The sequence below is a fragment of the Zonotrichia albicollis genome, chromosome Z (assembly GCF_047830755.1).
Source record: "Zonotrichia albicollis isolate bZonAlb1 chromosome Z, bZonAlb1.hap1, whole genome shotgun sequence".
Classification (NCBI taxonomy): Eukaryota; Metazoa; Chordata; class Aves; order Passeriformes; family Passerellidae; genus Zonotrichia; species Zonotrichia albicollis.
In genome coordinates, this window is record NC_133860.1 from 52,270,298 (window position 1) to 52,294,300 (window position 24,003).

General features: G+C 41.9%; 1 protein-coding gene across 1 annotated transcript; it reads right to left on the reverse strand.

Annotated features, from left to right (window-relative positions):
- Nucleotides 1–4,228: 4,228 nt before the first annotated feature.
- On the reverse strand, nt 4,229–22,286 carry HACD4 (3-hydroxyacyl-CoA dehydratase 4). Its single transcript, XM_005490937.3, has 7 exons — nt 22,252–22,286; nt 17,999–18,102; nt 16,979–17,106; nt 10,813–10,925; nt 8,336–8,442; nt 7,497–7,628; nt 4,229–6,772 (listed from the first exon to the last, which is right to left on the reverse strand). Exons 2-7 carry the CDS (start codon nt 18,093–18,095, stop codon nt 6,690–6,692), a joined length of 660 nt encoding a protein of 219 aa, XP_005490994.1. The 5' UTR covers nt 18,096–18,102; nt 22,252–22,286; the 3' UTR covers nt 4,229–6,689.
- Between the last annotated feature and the right edge of the window lie 1,717 nt (nt 22,287–24,003).

Sequence of the window (24,003 nt, forward strand, 5' to 3'; positions counted from 1 at the left end):
TTGGGCACTGGAACAGCTCCCCAGGTAAGTCACAGCACCAGCCTGACAGAGCTCAAGAAGGATTTGGATAGTGCTCTCAGGCACAGTGGAACTCTTGGGGTTGTCCTATGCAGGTCTGGGAGCTGGATTTTGATGATCCTTAGAGCCCCCTTCCAAATCTATGATTCCATGACTCTTTCTAGGATTTTCTCATCCAACAGGGTACTGTGTGAAAGCTGAGCATTTCTTCACTGATTGAGTGTGTAAAGGATTAATGCAGTACTTGTTTGCCTTTCCAAAATAGTGTATAATTAGTGGTAGTTTTCTGCTGCATATGCATCTCTATACTGAGAAAACTGTCTAAAAGGTGAATGTGCAGAAGGACTCACTGAAAGTCCTTGTCAGTGATTTTGCACCTCAGTTCATGACTTTCCATTTGTGTGCACTTCTTAGTAATCTCTAACAATGCTGAATATGTCACATTTTAATGGTTCCATCTCTAATGTACTGTTTCAAACTAACTTACACCTTAATCATCTCAGTTTGCATGTTGACTGGCATTTTAATTCAGATGAAATTTTGTCTTTTTTAAAGAAAATCACTGTGTGATGCCTACTTGCTGTGTTTCAGTTTGCATAGAGGAGCAATATGTAAACATCTGAATTAACTAAATTCTTACTGATGTCTAGTAGAACATGGATCCAAGGGGTGGCATAGCATGGCCTGAGGGTGGCAATGTTAACTGAGCTGCATAGAGCACTGAGAGCTCAAGAGAGTATTTGAAATGTTTGAACCCCAATGCACATGATACAAGAAATAAACAGGATTAACTGGAAGCATTTGTCAGCTCCCAAAACTATGAGATTAGGATTAGTGAGACTTGGTAGAATGAGTTCCATGACTGGAGTGCGGCCATGCAGAGCTACAGGCTGCAGGGCTGTAGGACGGATAGGCAAGGCAAAAGAGTTGCCATTGGAAGGTACAGTTTTCACTGTCATTCCTTGCAGTTAGGAATAATGTGGTTGAAAGCCCCCGAGTGAGAATTAGAGAGATGGAAAACAAAGCAGATGTCACTGTAGGTGTCTACTGCTGTTCACTCAGTCACAATGCTAGCAGTGATTATTTAATCTATGGGCAATGAGGAGAAATCTCTGGACCAGTAGCCCTTCTTCTTATGGAAAATTTCAGTTTCCTGGACATCAACTGGAAATGCCAGACAACTGTGACAAGGAAGTCTCAGAAATTCCAGAGGTATGTTGAAGATAATTTCTTGCCACAAGTATTCATCGAGACAGCTAGCAAAGATGTCCCCCCCAACTCCCCCCCTAACCCTCCCTATCCCCAAACTGCTGTTTGGGAATTGTGAAGGAGAAGATGGGATTTTTAGATGGCTGTTTTGGCCACAGTAATCATGACTTTAAATGATGAGTTTAAAATTTTTGGTGTAAATGAGAAACAAGTCTCAGAGTTGCTATCCTAGATTTCAGAATAGCAAACCTTAAACTGCTCAGGAAGCTAGTTAGCAGAGTCCTCTGGGAATCTGATTTTCAGAGCTTAGAGATCCATGAGTGCTGGTCCATTTTTAAGGGCAACCTTTTAGAAGCACAGGAGCAAGCAAATCACACTATGCCAAAAGTCAAGCGAGAAGAGCAGCTTGGCTGAACAGGGAACTCCTCTTGGAACTCATAAAGAAAAGAATGATGGCTGTAAGAGAGGTCAGGCCTCACAGGATGGTTACAGAGCTGTGGATCCCATGTGTAGGGAGAAAACACAAAAGTCCAAAGCTCAGAGTTGAAACTGGCCAGTGTTGGGTCAGATTAAAAAAAAGAAATTCTGAGTATGCTTAGAGCAAGAGGAGATCTAAGGAAAATATTCAACCATTTCTTGATGAAGGTAGTCAACCCAAAAAAAGGATGAGGAAAAGGCAGAGGTATTATAATGCTTTTGTGTCAGTCATTAATAACATTGATACACATTGGTCTGGCCAGTTGTCTCAGTTAGAGAACATACAGCAGCAGTGACTTTCCATTTCTGGACACTGAAACTGTAAATGAGCAGTTATATCACTTTCATCTTTGTAAGTCTGTGAGGCCTGATGGGATTCATCCCAGAGCACTGGAGTAGCTACCTCTTGGGAGTCTGGGGAAATCCTTGCTGACCAGAAGCTGGCCAGTTTACCAGAAGGGCATGAGGAAAGACACAGACAACTGCAGGTCTGTTAACTTCATTACCAGGTAAAGTTTACCAAGATCATACTGGATACTATTGAAAGGCATTTAAAGAACAATACACAAGCACAGTCAACATGAGTTCACGACGGGAAAGCCCTGAGTAACTCGTCTGATACCCTTGTATGATACAGCCACTCACCTAGTGGGGACTTTTGATACTGTCCCTTATGACATCTGTCTGAACAAGCTGTTCAACGGTGAGATGAGTGGGTTCATGGTACACTGGTTAAAGAACTGGCAGAAGGGTGGAATTCAAAGAGTTGTAGTGCAGGGAGCTGACAAACAGTCATCTGCAGTTTTCCTCAAGTTTCAAATCTAGGGCCAGTTCGGTTCAATGTCATTATCATTGATTAGGAGGCAGGAGTTGAATGCACAATTACATATGCAGATAATACTAAACTTGAAAGTTGCTGTTGACTCTTGAGGGACAAGAGACCTTGCAGAAAGATGTGGATAGTCGAGGATTTGGCTATGATTAATGGCATGAAATTTAACAAGCTAAAATGGTGGATTCTGCATCTGGTACAGAGGTACCAGGTATCAGGTTCCTGACACAAGTCTAAATGGGTAGAAAAGTCACTGGAGAGCAGCCCTGTATAAAGAGATCTGGGCATGCTGTTATCTCAATATACAAAGATTTAAGTTCAGAGAATCACAGAATTATCGGAATGGGAAGGGTCCTCTGGAGGGCAACACACCTCTCCTCATTGGCTCCTCTACCACTTGCATTAATAAGTTATCTTCCTGTATCTACAGGAACTTCCTGGACTGTGTGCCGAGCCACGCTGTGCCTCCCAACAATTATCAGGATTGTTGAATTCTCAGAGGAGAGAGTTCAAGGACCAGGGCCCATGATCTCAAGGCTACTTCCAGTTGCCCATGGAAAACCTCATCAACTTCCTTGTTTGAGTCAGGTGGCCTGTAGTAAACACCCACAGCAGTGTCACCCATTTGAGGCTGTCCCTCAATTTTTACCCATAAGCTCTCAACTCCTTGTCTGTCCCTGAGCAGAGCTTGGTACTCTTTCACACAAAGACCAGCTCCACCACCTCACCTCACTTACCTGTCCTTTCTTAAAAGTACACAGGAATCCATGACAACATTCCAGTAGTGACCTATCCCACCATGTCTCTGAAACTGCAGTGAGAGCATGACTCTGTGACCACACACAGACTGCCAGTTCTTCTTGTTTATTCCCTGTGCTATGTGCATCTGTGTACAGGCACTTCAGGGAGGCAGTCGAGCATCCAGGTTTCCTTGGAGGCATGTAAGAGGATTCCCCATAGCCATGTACATCTTTGTTAGCTCTAAGACTCTCAGCTTGAGGCAGCCAAGCTTGCCCTGGTCGGCATGGCCCACTCCCCAGGAGGAACCAATGGCATGAGAATTGCCACTTTGGTACTCAGCCAAGTCATTTGATTTAAAGCCCATCTCACCAAATGGGCCAGTCTGCTGCCAGAACTTCTCATGCCCTTTTTAGACAGGTGGATCCCATCCCTCCCTAACGGGCTACAATCATTGAAGTACAACTCACTGTCATAAAAGCCATTGTCTCGAACATATTTTTGCCTGCTCAGTTCTGAGTTTTTCCAGGAACTTAGGAGAGGCATGGGAGCTGAAGTAACAGTGGTCTTTTGTAACACATGGAAGGCTGACTGCCTCAATCTCCCAAGTGCCTGCTCCAAGTTACCTCTATACCAGAAGGAGGTGAAGCCTTCTCCCATGAGCTCCATGCCTTTTTCATGCAGATTACACTTGGGGAACCTCTCCATAGTGAATTTTAAAGAATCCTTTTCCTATTCCAGCCTTTTACCCAGCTATAAAACTCAAAATGTAACATTTTAAACATATAACAATAAACATGGCTTTATCTGTGATAGGTTTCACCTCAGCTGCCTTCCAGATGTCCATTCAGCCCCATCTCCTCAGCAGGGAGGGACATTCAATCTCCCTCCTCCTCCTCAACAGGACAGGGAGAAAATAGGATGAGAAAGTTCATGGGTCAAGATAAAGACAGAGTGACCACTTATTATTCACTGTCACAAAAACAACTTCAACTTGTGGAAGAAAAATTTATTGCCAATTAAAAATAGAGTAGGATGGAAAGAAAAAAGGCAAAACTAGAATTGCCTCCCACCTATGTCCCCTTCTTCCTACGTTCACTTTACCCCTTCAGTCCTGCATTTTCTACCTCCTCCCTCCCCAGGCAGGATAAGGTGGGTGTGAGGATTGCACTTAGGTAATAAACCTTAATCTCTGCTGCTTGTTTGTTTTCTCACTGTTGTTCTGATCCAGCATGGGGATCCCTCCCATGAGGCACAGTCCTTCACGGTTTCTTCTCACAAGCTGCAGCTCTTCAAGCACTGCTCTAGCATAGGTCCTTTCCATGGGGTACAGTCCATTAGGAAAAAGCTACCTCAACAGGGGTCCCTAATGGGCCACAGTTCCTGCTTTGCTTGTGTGGGCACTCCTTGGGCTGCAGCTTCCCTCAAGACACAGCCACCTGCTCCAGCCTGGCGTCCTCCACAGGCTGCCATGTGATATCCTGTCTGGTCTGTTTCTCCTTGGGTTGCAGAGGGACAACCTGTTCCACCACGGTCTTCTTCATGGCCTGCAGAGGAATCTGCTGCAGTGCCTAGAGTAGCTCTTCCTCTCCTTTTCCATTGACCTTGGTGTCAATGTACAGAGCTGTTTCTCTTACATTGTTCTTACTCTTCTTTCTTGCAAATGTGTAACATTTCTTACCTTTTCTTAAGTTTTCAGAGAAATGCCAAAGCATCATCTTAGCTGTTTGGCACAGCAGTGTCCTGCAGTGGCTCCATTTTGGAACTGGCTAGAACCAGCTGTTTCTGGCATGTTGGGTTGAATTTCCAAGGAAAACATGTTCATGTTTCAACTTTAGCAAGCTATATAGTAGTTTAATGTGGACTTACTCTGGCTGTCTTCAAAACTGTCACCTTATTTAGCTGTTCTATATGTTTCTTAACACTGTTCACACTTGAATCAGTTTGGGTCAGACAGAAGCCCAAAGTGAAAGCGCTTCTGTTTCTCTACAGAATTCCAAATTTCTGTTTGCAGTGGTTTGAAAAAAACAAATCCAGGGTTGACACTATACTATTCTAAGCTGATCTTGTTCCTTATGGTCTGTAAATATTCAGTGATCAAAACAGTCTGCAGGCATTGTCTGCCACATGTATGAAATAAACAGAAATTACAGTAGGTGACCTTTCATAACAAATTAATTTAGCTTCACTGTTTCCTTATATAATCTCTTAGGCTGCATGGTTTGAAAAGTCATATAGGCAAAAGCCTCTTCATATTTTAACAGTATTTAGTTTCCCTTTAAATATTACCTTCTCTCCTACTCCTACTATCTAGGCTCCCTTCTCACAGTTTTCAGTCAGCTAAAAAAAAAAAAAATAGCCTCACTTTTCTCCCCCACATGGTTGAATTGAAACATAAGTGATAATCAATACAGATGAGACATCAGAAAAGCTCCTTCCAGCCTCTAAGGAATTATTTGGCTATTCTTGCCTGAATAACCCATTGGGTTGCTGTGTGTATTCTTCATTGCCAACCTTTGAAAAGCCTGTGTTCTACTTGCATTCTCACAGTTTATCCTAGAGAAGTATGAGGCACAATTGAGTCAAATGCCTAGAATTTTGCACATGGCTTTTGACAGCCATTCAGTTCCTTTTTAGGAACAACATATTATTTGACCTGACTACATCACACTTCTTTTGCACATATCTATCTGCTGTTCAGCATGAAAGGAAATTACTGTGGGGTAAGAGAGTGACATGCCAAACACATGACAACAAGTGTTTATTTCTGACCCTTAAACATCCCCTTGAATATACAGTAGATGAGTACCATAACACTTGCCTTTCTGATTTAGCTGCATTTTCTGGAACCGTCTTTTGATAACTGAAGGGTGAGACCCGAACATGAAGGATCCTTAGTGAACGCCGGGGTTAATCAGCATGTTAATCAGCATGTTAGTCTCTAGACTGCAAAGGTTCTGGCTTCTGCTGCTTGGGAGATTCCAGTTCCAGACAATTTAGCATTTATATGTGAGGTACATATACGTTGGCCTAGTATAACGTAATCTTACAGATTAAATGATATTGTCATTACAGAATATCAGTAGTTATAGAAAAGAACTAACACTGAAATAAGGGTGTGGCTGTGAGTTGTGGCATGCTTCAATTTTTTCAGAATTCTGTAACATGTATTAGAAAAAAACACTTAATTTAAAAAACTCTGGCCATTTGAAGTCAAAACATTCAAAATTTTTCAAAAGCTGCTGTATTTTTGAGGTGCATTCAAGAGATCTGCCTTTTCTGAAAATTCCACATAGCCAGATAATGTTCATGCAAAGAGGAGTTTTGCACTGACAAATCTTTCCAGTTTGTTTTTAACTACTATGCGCAGCAATCCCCTAGGAATGTATTTTGTCCTTCCAAACAAAATATAAACTTAGCTTCTTTTATTTTTGATGTTGCCTGTCCCTAAGTGTGCCATTCTCTCGGAGAAGAGGTTCTGGATGATAAAGCACATACCTAAATCAAAACACAAAACAGTGTAAGAACAAAGGAGTAGAATTCAAACTGTCTACAATTAATTTAGAAGGAACTGTAAGAGCCTTCATCTGGCAACCTTGCACAGTTCCTTCCATGTACTTAGGAACGGAACACTCCATCATAAAGATGAGATCCTTCAAATCCTAAAGCCAATGACAGACCAAAGACTTCTTTATGATGCAGCTAAATTCGGTTGAAATTTTTCCAAAGCGTTTTGATGAGAAGGACAAGGTATCTGTTTACATGCAAGTTTTGGAGTGGCCTGGTTTTTTTCATCCCTTTCAATAATCCTGCTGTAAAAGTCTTAATTTAGATATAATTTTTCATCCCAGCTAGGAGTTCTGAGTGAGGAACAACTACACAGAACTAGCGTATGATCAAATGGAAATTGATTAAAAAAAAACCAAACCAAACCAAAAATCAAGTTTCACTAAATAGCTGTAAGGCAAGCATCACTGAAACAACTTCTATAGGTTTGTGTTTTTATGCACCATAGGCATGGTGTATCTTGCATATTTAACTATTTGTATTTGAAAGGTACTAGAAATCAAAACAGGTAGTGATGCATTTTCCTGCAGTGGTCTGCAGGACATGTAGCAGAGAGGGTTAGAGTTTGTGAAAGGCCCAGTACACATTTGATTTTTTGTTGCAAGGGCATCCCAGTTGTGTTGAGACTCAGCTCTCTGGAAGATGAGATACTTACCTGCAAAGAGCACTATCAGGTACATTTTCAGAACATAGGGGAAGTAGATTGAGAAGGTAAATGGAAATGGTAGCTTGATGGAGTATGTGCCAAAGGATTCAAAATAAGGAAGTGATACACAAATTGCAAATCCTGTAAAAACATGGTAAATTCTTAGTCTAAAGGAAGCAGAAGATCATCAAAAGCTTAATGAACAAGTCAGTTACCTTTTATATTTTATATACCTATACATATATATAATATATGCATTCATATACATATGCATGTTTTCTCCTTGAGTTCAGTTTTGTAGGTTAGGGGTGCTAATTGCTCTAAATTCTAGAATTAATAAATATATCCTATTCACTAACAAGTTCTGTCAGAAACTTTCAGTGTTCTGTTCAGTTCTCAGTGGGCAGATATAAGTATGATAACCTGCTTAGTAAGGCCTGAGGCAGTAAGGTCAGCCTCAGCATGGGAGAAGGTTTGGAACTTGCTGTCTAGTACACTCAGTCTGGAAGGGGGGAATCCATATGTCTTTTATGAGGGTATCTTTCTGCTTTACTTAGACAAAAAGAACATTCTCCCAGATTTTTAAAAACTTAATACCAAGCAAACAAAAAACCCCTAAAACCTACCAGACACACAACCCCAAACCCCAGGTAGTCCCTATGAAAGAAAAAATAACAGAAAAGAGAGACAGAGGTGACACAGAGGTTAATATGAAGGTACACAAACATTTATGACAGCTTTGACAGCACATGAGGAGCTATGTTAAACAGAAATGGCAACTGAAGTGATCACATTTTACTGAAGAATATTAAGGAAGCAAGTGGTTGGTACCCTCTGCAACTCCTTACCTTTAGCCAGAACTGAAAGGGGATAAAGCGGGATGCACAGTGAGAAGTTGAGCCATGTTAGTGGTAGGTAGTATATGCCCATCCTTGCCAACATATTGTAAGTGTACCTGCAATAAGAGGAAAGCAGATGGTCTCAGAGGAAATTATGATGTCTTTAGAATAAAGATACACTAGTGGAAAATTCAAAGGACTTGCAGAAGAGCTTGGAGCTAAGTAAATTTCAGAGCCAGCAACAGTTTTTGTTCAGACTCCAATGCCTGAAAGTAGATGGCTCAATTTTTCAGAAGTGTTACCTGTGGTGCTACCCTGGAGCAGGCAGACAGCAATAAAACCCTCCAGACAAAAAGCTCTACCAGAAACCAGCACGATTTCATACTACTCCATCAGAAAATGGATTTCAGATGGGGGTGTTGCAACTGAGAGGGGCAGGCAGAATATCACTGTTGCTTGGGACTGAGACAACCCTGATTTATGACTGCTGAGCTAGCTGAATCACTGCTGGAGAAGGTTAAACAAGAAGACAATTGCAGGTACATAACTGATAGTACATCTGTCCCCCTCCTGGACCTCAGCAGGGGTAGTAGGTCCAAAAAAAGCAGTTGCTCAAAGTGTACTGCAGCATTTTATTTTTACTGTGGCTGCTACTGTTGTTTATAGGGAGAACAGAAAGCTTAGTACTTCAGTCTCCAAAGGTGACCTGATCTTGGTTTGATCTTAAAGTGGTACAGCAGCTCTCCAAACACTGGAGAAACAGGTCTGATTACATTTTTGGTCAGCTGAAAGACTTCATACACTGTGAGCTTGCTAGACTTTCTGACAGATAAAACTAGTGTTAAACACACCTGTATTCCCTTTTTATTGATTAATTTGATTAATTTTGCATCATACCTGGCCTGTAGAAGAGCAGACCATTGAAAATGGACCACTGTCTCTCAAGGCTGCCCTCTGCAACCTCAGGATTGCTTCCATTTTCCTATTACTGTTGCTCTTAAGACTGAATCTCAACACAATACAAAAAAGAAACAGTTACTCCCTCTCTATGCAATTCCTTGGGCTGTTATGGTATAAGCAGGAAGAATCAGACCTTGCTGTCAGTATATCACTAGCCATGATGCCTAATAAATAGTCCTTCAGAGAAATTTATGTCCCTGAAACTTTATATGGAAAAACTTGTAATACTTCAAGAGTAGTTGGCTAAGGGATAGGGGAGATGCCTATACACTTTTAGACATGAATACTTCTTTGAGATACTAGGACATTGTCATGGATGCTGTAACATAAATCAGGTAAGAAGTCTAAATTTGTATGAGTTGTATTATAGTTTATTTGAATTGGTAATTTCTGCTATAGACCACAGGAGCTTTCCTATTAAACAACTGCTGTTACTGCTGTGGTGTTTAACTCTGTTCTTTAGAAAGGGTAGAAAATACTGATGCATCAATGGTGCTATTATGCACCAACAAACCTTCACAGCCAACCTCTTATACTGTTGGCATTTCTCCAGCTGCACTGAACCCTCTCATTTCAGATGAGGTTCATACTGTTTTAGTTTTACAAACTTCAAGAAGAAATGGGAGGGAAGTATAATCAATTAATACAAGCAGCAGCCTATTAAAATGTATTTTGAAATACTCTGAAGCTGACCTAAAATCTTTATTAATTCTCTCTGACACTTTCCTGTTTCTTATCTCTTTTATAACATAAGTTTCCTTTTCTGCCTAAAACTATATTCTTCAGCCATTGCCCTAAGCAATATATTTAAACTAGCAGAAAGGCATTTTATCAAGAAAAAAAAGTTTTGCTGCAATACATGGGTTGCTGTGAGAGCTGTCTTCTTAAAATGCTTCTTAATTCTGTATTTACATGTTATAGCCTACAAACTGAGGTGCACAGAGGCTTACATCACATATGAGAAGTATGTGTTATTCTTATGGTGTGATATATGCCCTCCTACACTAAAACTCTCAGTCTCTTGCATCAGGAATAGGAGCTCTTGGCTTTTTGGAAAGCACAGTGCAATCAACCAGAATAACCTTCCTGCCTTTGCAAGAAGTTCTGCTGGTGCTGCCTTACTGTGCCATCAATCTTGGATCAAAGTGGATAAAAAAATAAAATAATAAAGCAACAGGGTGGTAATGGCAACCAGGATGGTTTCAGGAATTGCTGTTCTCCAGAAGGTAGTTGTGATTTCCTTCTAAATTTTTGTTAAAAATGTCAAAGCCTTTGAACTACAAATATTAATACAGTCTGCTAATGCATTATTCTACCTTACATCTGTAAATTACTCTGCATCTTAACCATGTGGATTTTTGTAAAAATCATTAAGTAACTTAAAAAGTTCAAGCTTTTATTTAAAAATGGATAATATGCTTTGCCAATTCTGAAACAATTAAATGAGCCTGCTGCACAATGCGGGTAGAGTTCAGCTGGAAAGAATAACCCGTTTTCCCCTCATGGTTTTGATGTTGACCCCTTACCTGACCACATCTAATAAATTCCAAAGGAAAAATAAAACACAGACGACATATTTCCCTTGAACTTCTTCCTGACTGTTGATCACGACAAATAAAATAATTATTCTCTCCGTGATCTGAAAAGAAAAGAAAACTTTGAATTCAGTTAGCACCTTTTCTGTTAAAATTCCAAAGGAAAAATAAAACACAGACGACATATTTCCCTTGAACTTCTTCCTGACTGTTGATCACGACAAATAAAATAATTATTCTCTCCGTGATCTGAAAAGAAAAGAAAACTTTGAATTCAGTTAGCACCTTTTCTGTTATTTCTGTGGCATTTTGGCAAAATAGGAGGCCACAAATGGATACAGTTTTCTTTACACAAAATTAGCAGTGAATATTTTGTTCCATGGCCTGCTTTTGTTCAAGGTCCTTCAGCAAAGAGAAGTGGACATGGCTGGCTATAGCATCAAAGACCTGTTACAGTACATGTGGAAGTTGACTTGCCAGAGGGGATGACTTGGTTTGTAGCCAAGGAAACCTGTGGGTGAGCCCAGGGAGGTTGTGGAAGCAAGGACTACTCCTGCAGCACCTGCCTACCTGGAGGGCTGGCAGGGATAAGCTTCCTTGCTTGCAGGCTGTGTGGGAGGCAGTAGGATACAGAGGGCCCTTCTTGAGGGGGCTCACATGCCAGGAAGTACTGATCTTACACTCCCAGACCTGCTCCTCATATCTTGGAATCTGTGTCCCAAGGAATCTCTTTCATGTAAGATTTGCAGAGAGAAGGAGGAAAAGTAGAATTCCTTATCTTTCTTTCCATCTTATTCTTGGTTACGGGAAGTGGGTTTAAGCTTGTCACTTGCGTGAATGATTGCCACAGTATTTATGTCCTAGCAATTTTCTAGTGGTTGAACTTTATCCAACCCACAAACAAAAAGATAAAGTGGATTAAACAGGCAATGTCTCCATCTTAAAATAAATACTTTGGTAATATTAAAACTCAAGAATTTTTTTAAAAGTGTATCTTTTTGCAGCTTTCCTGACAGTTTTTCTAACAGTATCCATGCCCTGCCCTTCATCACTACTCCAAGAGTTGTCAAGCTGTTCTAGAACAGTAACAATTCACTCTGATTTACAAATAGAATATTTGAAAGTGTTGAAGGAGAAAACATACACCTAAGCAGTTGGTATAAATTGATGTAGCTTTATTAGGTTGGATTTTTTTACCCAATGCCATATCTTCCATAAGGTACATTAGCTGTAATGATTTCACAAGTTGTGATGTCAAGTCAGTTAAAAGTTACAAAATTAAAGTGGATTACCAAGGTTGTTTTTTTAAGCATTGTTATTCTTCATTGGTTTCCCCAGACCCCTACCTTAAACAAAGAATTTTGGCTCTCAGCAAGTTTGTGTGGTAGGTTTGCTACATAATACTTACAGGTTCCTGCATGGACCATTCTGGCCACGAGCTCTCTTTTTTCACAAACCACATGTGTCAGATAAAGCAGCCTTCACTATTCAGCAAAATGACATCAGAGCAATTTTTCATACAGAAAGAGAGCCTGTCTATCCCCCAGGGATCTGGTTCCTCACCTTGGAAAGCACTGAGGGGCCAGAACAGCTAAAAGTGGTTTTCCTGTTTCTCACCCTCCTGTGACTGTCATCTTTTGCTAGGTCCCTAACTGAGGAACTGATTTTTAAAAAGGTCAGATGTTGGCAGACTTCTGTATAGATGGGTCAGGAAACAGAAAGTGAGAGCTAATGTGCTTGTGTTTGTACACTGATGCTGAGGTACATGGCAAAACCATGGGGGAACTGGAAGTATCGATGCAGATCTGAAACCAGATAGAACAGAGATACAAGAAACATGGCAAGGCAACCGTTACAAGAAGGAAATCAAAACAAAGGTAAAAGCGGTGTGAGCACTGGGTGGGATTGTGTGCTGGAGAGAACAGATAAAATAGGATCTGAGTTAAAATTGTTAGATGTAGAATGGTAAAGAATGCAGCATTGGTGGTGTGGGCACTTTGTCACTGACCCGAAAATCAGACCTGGGATGTGGAGAGAGAGTTCTGCATTACTTTTAATACAAGAGCTATTTCAGAGAATTGCCACAGGTAGTTGTGCTAGAGACCAAGGGCTTCATCATGACAGTGAAAAGATGGACACGTTCTTAGATGTCAGAGCTGGAAGATTTTCTAAATGGTTACTCACTTTTCAAAAAATGGCTAGGAGGAAATGTGCTAGAAAACAGCATGGGGTAAATGGCTGGGATCCAATCCCATTTCAGTGAGAGAAAGGACAAGCAGTAGAAAGGTAGTTACCATTTCGAACTCCAGTTTGAAACTCCATTTTCAAATGGATGTGTGCTGGCCAGTGACAGAACAACTACGGGAGACCCACAATTCAGCCTTATAATCTGGAAGTGGAAGAATCAGTGGACTTTCTTCTCTCACCAGGATACAAGCAGAAACATGAGGCAGTGAGAACCACCTACCTGGGGTTCAGCAGATTTCCTCCATCAGAGATTCATACTGGGGAAGGGGAGCAATGGAGGCACACAGCTTTGCTAATTACACATGAAGGGACCCAGTAATCAAACTATAAAGTATGTTAAGCACCTGCAAGAACAGGAAATTGGACATGGCACAAACTCGTCATCTTGAGGTATTTTGTTCCTGTTAGACTGTGGCCTCATCTGGCAAGCATTGGGCTGCACAAAGCAGCCACGAGACACTAAGACTAGAAGGATGTGGCCTTGGTCAGGAGCACATTCGTGGGGCAGGACACAGAGCTGGCTGCTCAGGACAATTTTGATATCCCTGTGAGGACAGACAGTAGCATCCTATCTCTTTCTCTGGATGAATCAGCAGGTCACCTGTCTGCTTGCCTTTATTCTCTTTCCTTTCACAGCACTCCTCACTTTAGGTAACTCAGATCAAAGGCAAATGCAGAGGTTAGTCAAAAACTGGGGATATTTTCTGCAAGAGGCAGGGTGCTTCTAAGAGAAGAGTAGTATGTTTTGACATTGTCTTCATATATGTACACATGTATCTGTATGTACATATACATGGAATCATGTACATTTATAAATACACACACATATACACACACGTAGATAAAATGCATGTGCTGCTGCTCAGCCGTGGATCATTTCCTTGTGGATCATCTGTCTATCACATGAAGATGTGATATTCTCTGTAACTATTCTCATGCTTTAAATAAAAAATGAAGCATGAAACTACAAGTTCTATGTTTTCACATTCATAAAAAGGAAGCATGAGCTGACATATCACCAAGCATAAATGTAATGTTTTCACTTTTCATTCCTCCTTTAAAATCAAATTGGGATTTCCTTCCTTTTCTGACACTGATCTCTCATAGGATACAGCAGGTTCTGTAGGGTGATATAAGTTTCTGCAAGGCAGACTGAGTTTGTTAATCAAGTAAGCGAAACAGAGCAAATTTGGCTAGAGAAAATAGCACATTCACTTCCATTTTTTAGTAACATGACTGTGCAATTTCATACTCAGTACCTGAAATTCTTACATAGTTCTTCAATTTACTGTATATTAACAACAACAACAACAAAAAAAAAACAGCAGAAGAAAGTGAGAAAAGTGCCACTAAATATTTAAAGTTAATTTTTTTTTTTTAATCACAAAACTATAGTACGTTACTTTTGGTTTGGTAAATCCAATTTGTTTGCACAGAATGAAGAACTGCTCTTTGTATCACAAAAGCACCAGCCTTTTCTTAGATCTTTCCTCTCTCCTCGCTATGGTACAAGTCCTTTTAGCCTTTACTCCCTAGCCAGACTAACACATTTCATTACCTTCTGTTTTGGTGGTGACAATGACATGTGACATGTTCTCCTACCCTCCTCCAATTATTTAAGGTGTAAATGGCCTGAGAGACATCCCTTTGCACCAGCTTTGTGACCATCCCCTGCCTCACCTTACCCCAGCACATCCATCACACAGGACTCATCCTTCTCTCATGGTGAGTTGGCCTTGTCCTACCTTGCTCTTTTCAGGTACCTGGTGGCCCGAGACTTTGTCCCTCTATGAGTTTTTCCAGAAGACTCCTCTGAGTTTGTTTTTCCACTAATTGTATCATGTATCTCAAAGTGTTTTTCTTAAATGCTACTAAACCACAACAAATGCAATAGGCAGAAATCTTTCACTCAAGGATTTGTTTACATCTTGTATTTGCCATAATGCCTACAGAACAAATTGCCACCACGAGGCCCTTTCCCAACTTGTTTAATGTTAATTTAGGCTTCCACCCATGCACTTCCCTGACATTGCCTGACCCACCTGTTCTCTCACCCTAGTGATCACCCCAAGTGAACTTCACTGTGGATGTGCATGCATATGCCTGTTAATGATGGATGCATACAGGGGTATGTTTTAAGCTCTGAGTTGGAATAGGTGATGGGAGCACAGAACCAGGCAGCCCCTCTCAAATTCGTGCATCTTTATCAGTGCCCTGACTGTGCCAGAGTCTAGAAAGCCGTAGCAAGGTAAACATCTCCTAACCAACTGTCCTTCCCTAGTTCATTGTGGAAAATATACCTTTCTTTCTTCCTAAGAGGCAGTGAAGGAAGTGTGACAAGGCATGTGGGAGTAGTGGTGGCACACAGCTCCTTAACCTATGCTCTCAGCACAACTAGTAACCCACGGGACAGCAGAGTCTCCACCAAAGAGCTCACGCATCTTGTTTGGACAGCATAAGGCTGCTGCTAACATCAAAGGAAGAGAGTTGTTTGTGGTGAGGGTGCAGATGGGGAAAAAACCAAGTAAGGATCCAAAACTGTATTTGATGTGAGGCAAACACTGAGAGCCACAGTGCCACATGGCTCCCTGAGGCGCCTCTCCGTGTTTTCCAGGAGAACACTGCACAAACCACACTGCCCAAGAAAGGTCACCCTTTTCTTGCTCAGAATATCCGTTTCATGCTAATGTCATTTGTGGCAACAGAGAATAGTGTTTGTGCAGGCCTCCCTGATCTCTGCCTTGTGTAAGCCTCGCTAGGAAAGAAACAGACTATGTCAGGGCTGGGGAATGTGTAAACTCTGTCAGGGCAAGGCTTGCTTTAATGACTAAGAGCAGGGTGCTCTTCTTTCCAAGACATGTAAGATTTGTTACAGGTCATACTAGATAGGAATCTTCTTTCTCCTCTAGATTAGCATCAAAGCCTGTGGATTTAGGCAAGGAAAAGCATTTCTTTACATTTTGATGGATTTGCTACCATACTTAGGGAGCAGTGTAAAGAACAGAGATCTGTATTAGTCAATTAGTTAAGTATTTAGACAGTTAATGAAGACTTGAAAAGAGGAACATCTTCACCCATGAATATGTCATTTGACAAAAATGGGCTATCCAGAAAACCAAAAACATAACTAACTATCCTTGGTCTTCTGCCTTCTGACTGCTGAGAGAAACAGGAGTTTCACCATTACTCAAATACTAAGGATTGAAAAGGTTTGAAGGTAAATTCAAGTAATCATTTTCCTTTTTCCAATGCATTAAGAAAAAAATAACAAAACCTGATATTAGCACCCAAAAGGAAAAATAAAAAATAGCGCGGCAAGGAAATTGTCAGACTATCATCATGCTTTCTGCTATAGCATCATGTGATGTTTTGGCTGGTTTTCTGCCTTCAGCTGAACATATGACAAACCACTAGGGGAAAAGACCAGCTTGGTTAAACAGAGAACTTATTGGAAGTCAGGGAAAAAGAGGAGAGTGCATCCCCTCTGGAAGGAGGGGAAGATAACTTGGGGGGAATATAGGGATGCTGGGAGGTCATGTAGGGAGAAATTTAGAAGGACCAAGCACCCCTGGAGTTTGATTACTGCAATCTGCAATTGGCCACTGACCCACATCTGCTGGTGGCCTCTCATCTGGACATTTTCTGGGTCCATGCTGGTGACCAAGCATGGGGTACTTACTATTCAGTTTCACTCAAAAAGAAAAAAGTTGACAGGAGAGTTCTTTCCCAACCAGCCTAGCTCTGAGGAAACAATTCCTGCACCTGCAGATAGGAAACTACCAGGAAACCAGGCTGCCTGAGGAAGGGTGCAGGAGCAACATACAGGGTAGGTCAGCCTGGGCTTGTCCCCAGGGGCAGCCATGGCTGATGTGTGTTAATCATGAAAGGAGAGCTTTGAGAACCAACTTACCTGCAAAAACCTGGGGAGGAGACGGCTTTTGTCAATGCCAATGAGGATGTGCAGGATCTCCAAAACAGATAACAACTGGCAAAGGCGCATTACAAGTCCTATGGAGTGAAACGTGTCAGCCAGTGAATCTGAAGGCAAAATTAAGAGGAAGATTAGAGGATGGTTATGCAGTTAAAATCTGGAGTAACTGCTGGGTTTGCTTTTATGCTATCATCACTGGAGATGGCAAGAAATAAAGGTCACACAGTACGAAACTTCTGGGCAGCAGAAGAAATGCTTCAGGGAGTGAAGGAGGCAGTCCACTCTGTGTGTGTGTGGCTCTGACACAGAGGCAGGAAGCTGAGAAAATAATTAAATTCCCTGTACTTCAAGCATGGGCAAACATTATGCGGGATGTGTTGTTTTAGAGATACTGCTTTAGGGTATTTCTAAATAGGAGAAAATGTTGAGGAAATGCATAAGGAATTTCTAAACACTAAAAAATGTTGAGTTCCTGCCTGTATCTGCACTGCTGAAAACAAGTAGTGCAGAAAGTAGGCATTTTATATGCCTACAACTGTCCACCATCATAAGAAATTTTGAATTTCCAGTCACTAGTTTTCTATTTTTGTGTCCTAACCCCAGGCAACAGAAAGCTAAATATACGGTAATGTTTTTGGAGATAGAGAGTCATGTGTAATAACCACAAAGATCTCTCCTGGTGGCTTCAGTAATTTTAATATTTGCCATAATGACTGGACCTAGTCATTAAGACTTATGCCTAATTCAAATGTTACTAGCATGCCACTGAATTAAAGTTCATTAGCAAAACAAGAGCTTCATTCCCAGTGTGACAAGGGTAGATGACAGGCACAAGTAATTTGTTCAGCCTTTTTAATTGAGTGCCTTTCTGATTGAATTACAGTCCCTGGTATTGGACATACACATGTTCATAATCTTAACTTTATCTCTAATTTGACATCTCTGTGTGTCTGTCACTACCACTTAAAATGTCCAAGGAAAATAGAGAAGGAGCCTTACCTTTTCCAAAGGTCATGAACCTGATGATCATATTTGTAAATATCCAAGAATGTCCACAGAATTGCATTAAGTCATACACAAACAGGTACATGTTCATGGTAAAGCTGTGGAAAGTGAAAATAATAAACCATATGACTTAAAACAACATTGTAAGAAATTGCATGCTCTTTGGACTTGTCAATAAATCAAAGGAAAAGAGCTGAAATTGAGAGCAGCCCTGGGGAGAAGGACTTGGGAGTGCTGGTGGGTGAGAGGCTGGACATGACCCAGCCATGGGCACTCCCAGCCCAGAGATCCAAACGTGTCCTGGGCTGCATCCAGAGCAGTGTGGGCAGCAGGGCCAGGGAGGGGATTCTGCCCCTCTGCTCTGCTCTGCTGAGAGCCCACCTGCAGGGCTGCACCAGCTCTGGGCTCCCAGCACAGCAAGGACATGGAACTGATGGAGCAAGTACAGGGGAGGATCAGAGCAAAAGACAACAAGATGATCAGAGGGATGGAGGACTTCTCCTGTGAGGAAAGGCTGAGAGAATTGGGACTGTTCAACCTGGAGAAGGTTTCAGGATGACCTAATTGTGGTTCTTCAGTACCTGAAGGAAACTTAACAAGATGGAGACTTTTTACAAGAGCATGAAGTGACAGGACAAGGGAAAATGGCTTTAGACTGAAAGAGGGCTGGGTAAGATTAGATATTAAGGAAAGAGTCTTTACTGTGAAGGTGGTGAGGCACTGGCACAGGTTCCCCAGAGAAGCTGTGGATGCCCCATTCCCAGAAGTGTTCAAGGCCAAAAGAAGGATGTTGTTCTGAGCAACCTGCACTAGTGGAAGGTGTCCCTGCCCATGGCAAGGGTGTTGGAACTAGAGGGAGCCAAATGGATATTCAAAATTCTCAATGTCCCTTCCAACCCAAATAATTCTTTGATTCTAGGAAATATAAACTAATCAGTGTGTGTGTCTCTCAGAGGTCCCAGAACAGAACTCTGTCTAATAGATTAAAGGCTCCTTTTCTTGCTATAGACTTGCTATATATTTAGGATATGCTCAGAAAATTTTCAGAGTTCCCACCAATCATTAGGGTGATCTGTGGCCATAAAGGGAAATTTGTGCCTCCAGAGGAAGAAGTATTTAAACAAAGACATTCCATTAACTTCTGGATTCAAGTTCTGGATTCAAGATTTAATAAACAAAATCTCCTGTGGAAGAAGGCTAAGTTTTGCAGCTATTCTAACATAATTTTCATGGACAATCTGACTTTTTGCAAAACTTCATAAGCTCTGCATATACCAAATTTCCCATAAATGTATTTTCTTCTGGGCTACTCTGAAAAGAGAGGTTTACTTTTCCTTCATCTGTAAGACTACTTTTTAGGAAATTAACTTGTTAATTTTTTACTAGAATTTATCTCCTGTGTTGGACCTATTAATTTCCTGCCCTAATAAGTAGTATTCTTTTCAAGTTGTGCCTCGATCCTGTGGGTTCCTGTGGTATGTCTCTGACGAATACTTCATTTCATTTGTATCTGTATATTAAAAAATGGAATAAACTTCTCTGTTCAAAAATATCTAAATTTGATGAATGCCTATCCTTCATTCCTAGCATTGGACCATAAGTAACAATACTTACAGACTTACTTAAATTGATCTAGATAAACTGATCTTCTAAATTTTTATTGTTGGTAAATCGCAGGGAGGCTATAAAAGTGCTTGTCTTCCTCTCTTCTGTTATGTAGGATGACAGCTATTCACATCATCACTTCTTTAAGCACAAAAAGATTTGTGGGAATAAAATATTTCCCAAAAGACATCACTGTCCTTTGATACTGTAAAAATAAAACATATAAGGACCCAAAATAAAGGAATCTATTCCATATATACCTTCCTTTTGGGAAAAGTAGGATACAGCTGAATTGAACTAAAGTCCAGTAAGATCAACTAATACTTAAATGAAATTCCATCTTATTACTGAATGACACTTTGTTCCATCTTGTGGTAAGAAGAAGTTGGGAAACTACATATTATAAAAAGACAAAAAAATTAAGAACATTGTTCTATGTTAAGAAACAGCCTTTTTACTGGACAGACAGGTATTTTTGTATGGCAGTTACAAAAGGAAGGAACAGACATGAAAATCTTGAGGCTTTCCACTCAGCAGCTCCACCACTCTTTTGGTCTGATGCTGCTGTGTGGGCATTGCACTGGATGCAAGCTGAGCACATGGCTTCTCTCTTCTGAGCCTGTCTTTCACTGCCTGTCTTTCAGTGATTTGTATTTTCCAAACTCTTCCTGCATTGGCTGGCTAGAAAATTGTTGTTTTTGCAGTTCTTAAGGTACTTAATCTTGACTAAACAGGGAGTAACATTTGTAAACACAGCCTCACATTAGTGTTTTGGCAGTGTGGCAGCTGTTGTACATTAGAACACATCATCTTTAAAATATACCAGTGACTTCTGGAATGTGTAGAGACTGCTGACATAAATGGAGGGCCCCATATTCCCCAGGGAGTGTAGGGATGTGGTGCTGGGCAGCAGGCAGACCCTGGCCCAGAGCTGCAAGTGGCACAGCTCCCTCCCCTGCTGAAACTCTCCACTGTGAAGAAACAGCCCGGATGTGAGACTGCATCACACCTTTTCAGCCTACTTTGACAATCCCCACACAAAAGGTACCTAAGACCAAACGAAAGCTTTTCACAGAAGCAAAGAAATCTAAAGAAACTGAAAGGTGATTTCAGTGTGATAAAAGTAAGCTGAAATGTAACTTTTCACCAAGGTCCTTCTCATCCAAAGGCTGACCTCTTCACCTACGGAAACAGAAGCAGGCTGAAGATAACCTATTTCCCTGTCCCAACAGCTCTGTGTCACAACACAAAATTCAGACATCTGCTTCTATGTGAAATGTGAAGGGCAGAAGAGATGGTCTTTATTTAGATCCCGTGCTCCCATCGGTTCACAGCAGGGATGACTCCACATTTCACTCCCAGAATCTACTTCTGCAGCACTGTTGCAGACAAAACACAGACTATACATTGGGTAGGGGGTTCAGTCTCTGAGCCTGCCTCAGACTTGCTGGCTAATCTTCCAAACCTCCCTTTGCCACCCTGGTGCCTGACCTGCTGCCACATCTCTCCCTTGCAGTGTGATTTGCTTTAAGGTGTTCAAGTTTCTTTCATTTGAAGGCATTGTGGGGGCGACAGTGGTCACAGCTCATTTCATTACTCTGTCGGCACTGATGACAGGAGAAAGAAACAAACGTAGCTCTTGCAGGAGACACAGACCCAGAAGGCAGCACTTGCGGTCTGTTGTTTTAATTGTCAGTTTCACCTTATTTACTGTGGCTGATTTCATGCCAAGTACATTGAGATGCTAGGGATGCACTTATCATATATAATATCAACCTCACTTAGCAGAAAACTTATCTGCTTTATCTGTGGGCTCAAAACCCGGAAAACTAAACGAAATGTAAGAAATGTCAGAACTAGCACACACAGCAAAGATTTTATCATTTTAGTTGCAAAGCCTGATGTATTTCCTTGAGCAGAAATTTCACAAAGTGTAACTGTTGTATTTTATTATTTTTATCACTAAGGTCTTCAGTGTGTCTCTTTGGTAACTACCATCCAAGGCAGGCACGGAGGTAGGTGCCCTCAGTGTCTGAAGGGTGGTCAGGACCATGCTGCCCCATGAGCTGAGGTGAGAGCACAGCAGAGGCACCCAGATCAGGTCAGCCCTTGCCCATCTGTGTGTCAGGCACCCAGATCAGGTCAGCCCTTGCCCATCTGTGTGTCCCTTGCAGGGTGACAGGACACAGGCCGCCCTCACGTTGCTTTCAGGGCTGTCCCACATGGAGGATCCCGCCCAGGCCTGCGTGCACAGAGCACCTTCCTACGCTCAGGACTCCTGTGCTCTGCTGCCTTCCCGTGTGCCCGTGCTGGCTGACCACACATGAGGAACCAGCCTCCACGCTGAAACCAGAGAGCAATGTTCCTTTTTTTTTTTTTTTTTTTTTGCCTCAGCAGGCAAGATCTGCTAGAAAATTCCCTCAGCTGACATAGTTTCCTTCTAACTCACATTAAGTCATGTTGGTCTGAACTTCTGTGTCTTCCCCTTCCTAGCCCTGACAAGCTGCAAGCCCTGTAGTTCAGGAAGAAGAGAGCTGCTGAGTACAACTGCTGTACTTTTCTCCCACATGCCACCCACTGTTTTTTCCCCTCTCCTGTTTGCATTTGAGCGGTCTGTGTCACCTGCACTCAAGAAGTATTACCTGTTGCAGGGTCGGATTGCTGCTGCTGCTCCTGAGCTTTCTCCTTTTCCTCTCTGCAGCTGCAGCAGCTGTTTGTTTGGAGATCACCCCTCCTCTTCCCTCTTACCCCACCCCACGACGTCACCGCATGTAGCACTAAGCAGGAACAGCACTGCACTTCCCGAGAAAGAAGTTTTTATGCCCAAATACTTCCACTGCATTTGCCCTGACCCTCAGTCAGCCCAGCCCAGCCCAGCCTAGTGCAACCTAAACCTACTTTACCCTAACCTAACCTAGCTTGATCTAATCTAAATTGGTTTCTTGCCGTTATACCAATAAACTAGTCTGTCAATCCCACTAACTTTATTTCTTAACCCAGAGCAATGTTTTGAAAGATTACTGGTGAGAAGAAATGCAAAATTATAATGCTTCTTTTATGCTTAAATCATCAACACTGCAACAGTGCTATTGACTCCATCAAATGATAAGGAAGGATGGGAGCACACCCATCCTTTAAATTATTTCAGATAGAGGAAAGAATTTTCCACCTATTATATAGAAATGTGTGGGTTTTCATGCCCCTGTGAAATTTGGACACTACTCGCAGAGTGAAAATATGTGTTCATCCTAGTTTACTTCTGCCTAAGGTGAGTGAGATATCTCAGCATAAATCAGATGAAGAATACCCTAACTTGTTTATAAACTCCCTTCTGCCAATAAGTTTCACCACAGGCATTCATGTTGAAATCATACCCCATTCTACAGTGAGATTTGAAATCTGATGCTGTAAGTGCAGAACACACAGAAGATGTAATAAGCATTGTGTTGTGTGTAGGCACAAAATGCTGGAGGGTAAAATGTCCCTCACTGAGTCTCACCCCTGTTACAAGTGGCACTGAGCTCCTGGCAAGACCATGCCTGTGGTGTCCTGGAGAGGAGTGAAATGCCTCCCTGGCTAGTGAATTATTTTCTGGGCCACTGTGTTTGCCATGGTTATGTCTCCCAACTGAGACCTGAGCACAAGAGTCATACAGCTACGACTGGCTTTCCTGCCCTATGGCAGCTTAGTTTCACTGATCCAGAATAATCTTCTTCTAGGCTAAAGAATTCCTTTCTTTCTCAGGAGGAAATAATATATCAGTGTTAAATAGAGGGTCAAGCAATCAAGCATACCACTGTTAAAAGGCCCACCCATGAACTGCTTACTCACTCCCCTCTGCAGCTGGACAGAGGAGAGAAAATTTAGGAAACGATTCATGGGTTGAGACAAGGACTGGGAGAGATCCCTCAGTAAATACCATCATGGGCAAAACAGGCACCACTTAAGATATGAAGTGAACTTACTACTAACAAGTCAATGCAGGATAAAGAGAAGTAAAATAAGTCCTTAAAAAATCTCCTACCCTCTACCCCTCCTTCCTTGCCCGCTGTACCTCCTACCCAGCTGGCACGAGGAGACAGGGAATGGGTGTTACAGTCAGTTCATCACCTGTGGCTTCTCCTGCTGCTCAGGGAGAGGGAGTCGCTCTCCTGCTGCACTGCAGGGTCCCTCCCACAGCAAACAGTTCACTGAGAGCTTCTCCAACGTGGCTCCATCTCATCAGCAACAGCTCCCTCCAAATTGCTGCAACGTGAGTCCATCCCACAGGCAACAGTTCTCCCAGATCTGCTGCAGCCTGCGTCACTGTTCCGTGGGGTGCGGTGCTCCAAGGACAGGCTGCTCCAGCCTGGCAGCAGGAGCCCTCTCTCCACAGGCCTCCCACAGGATCTCAG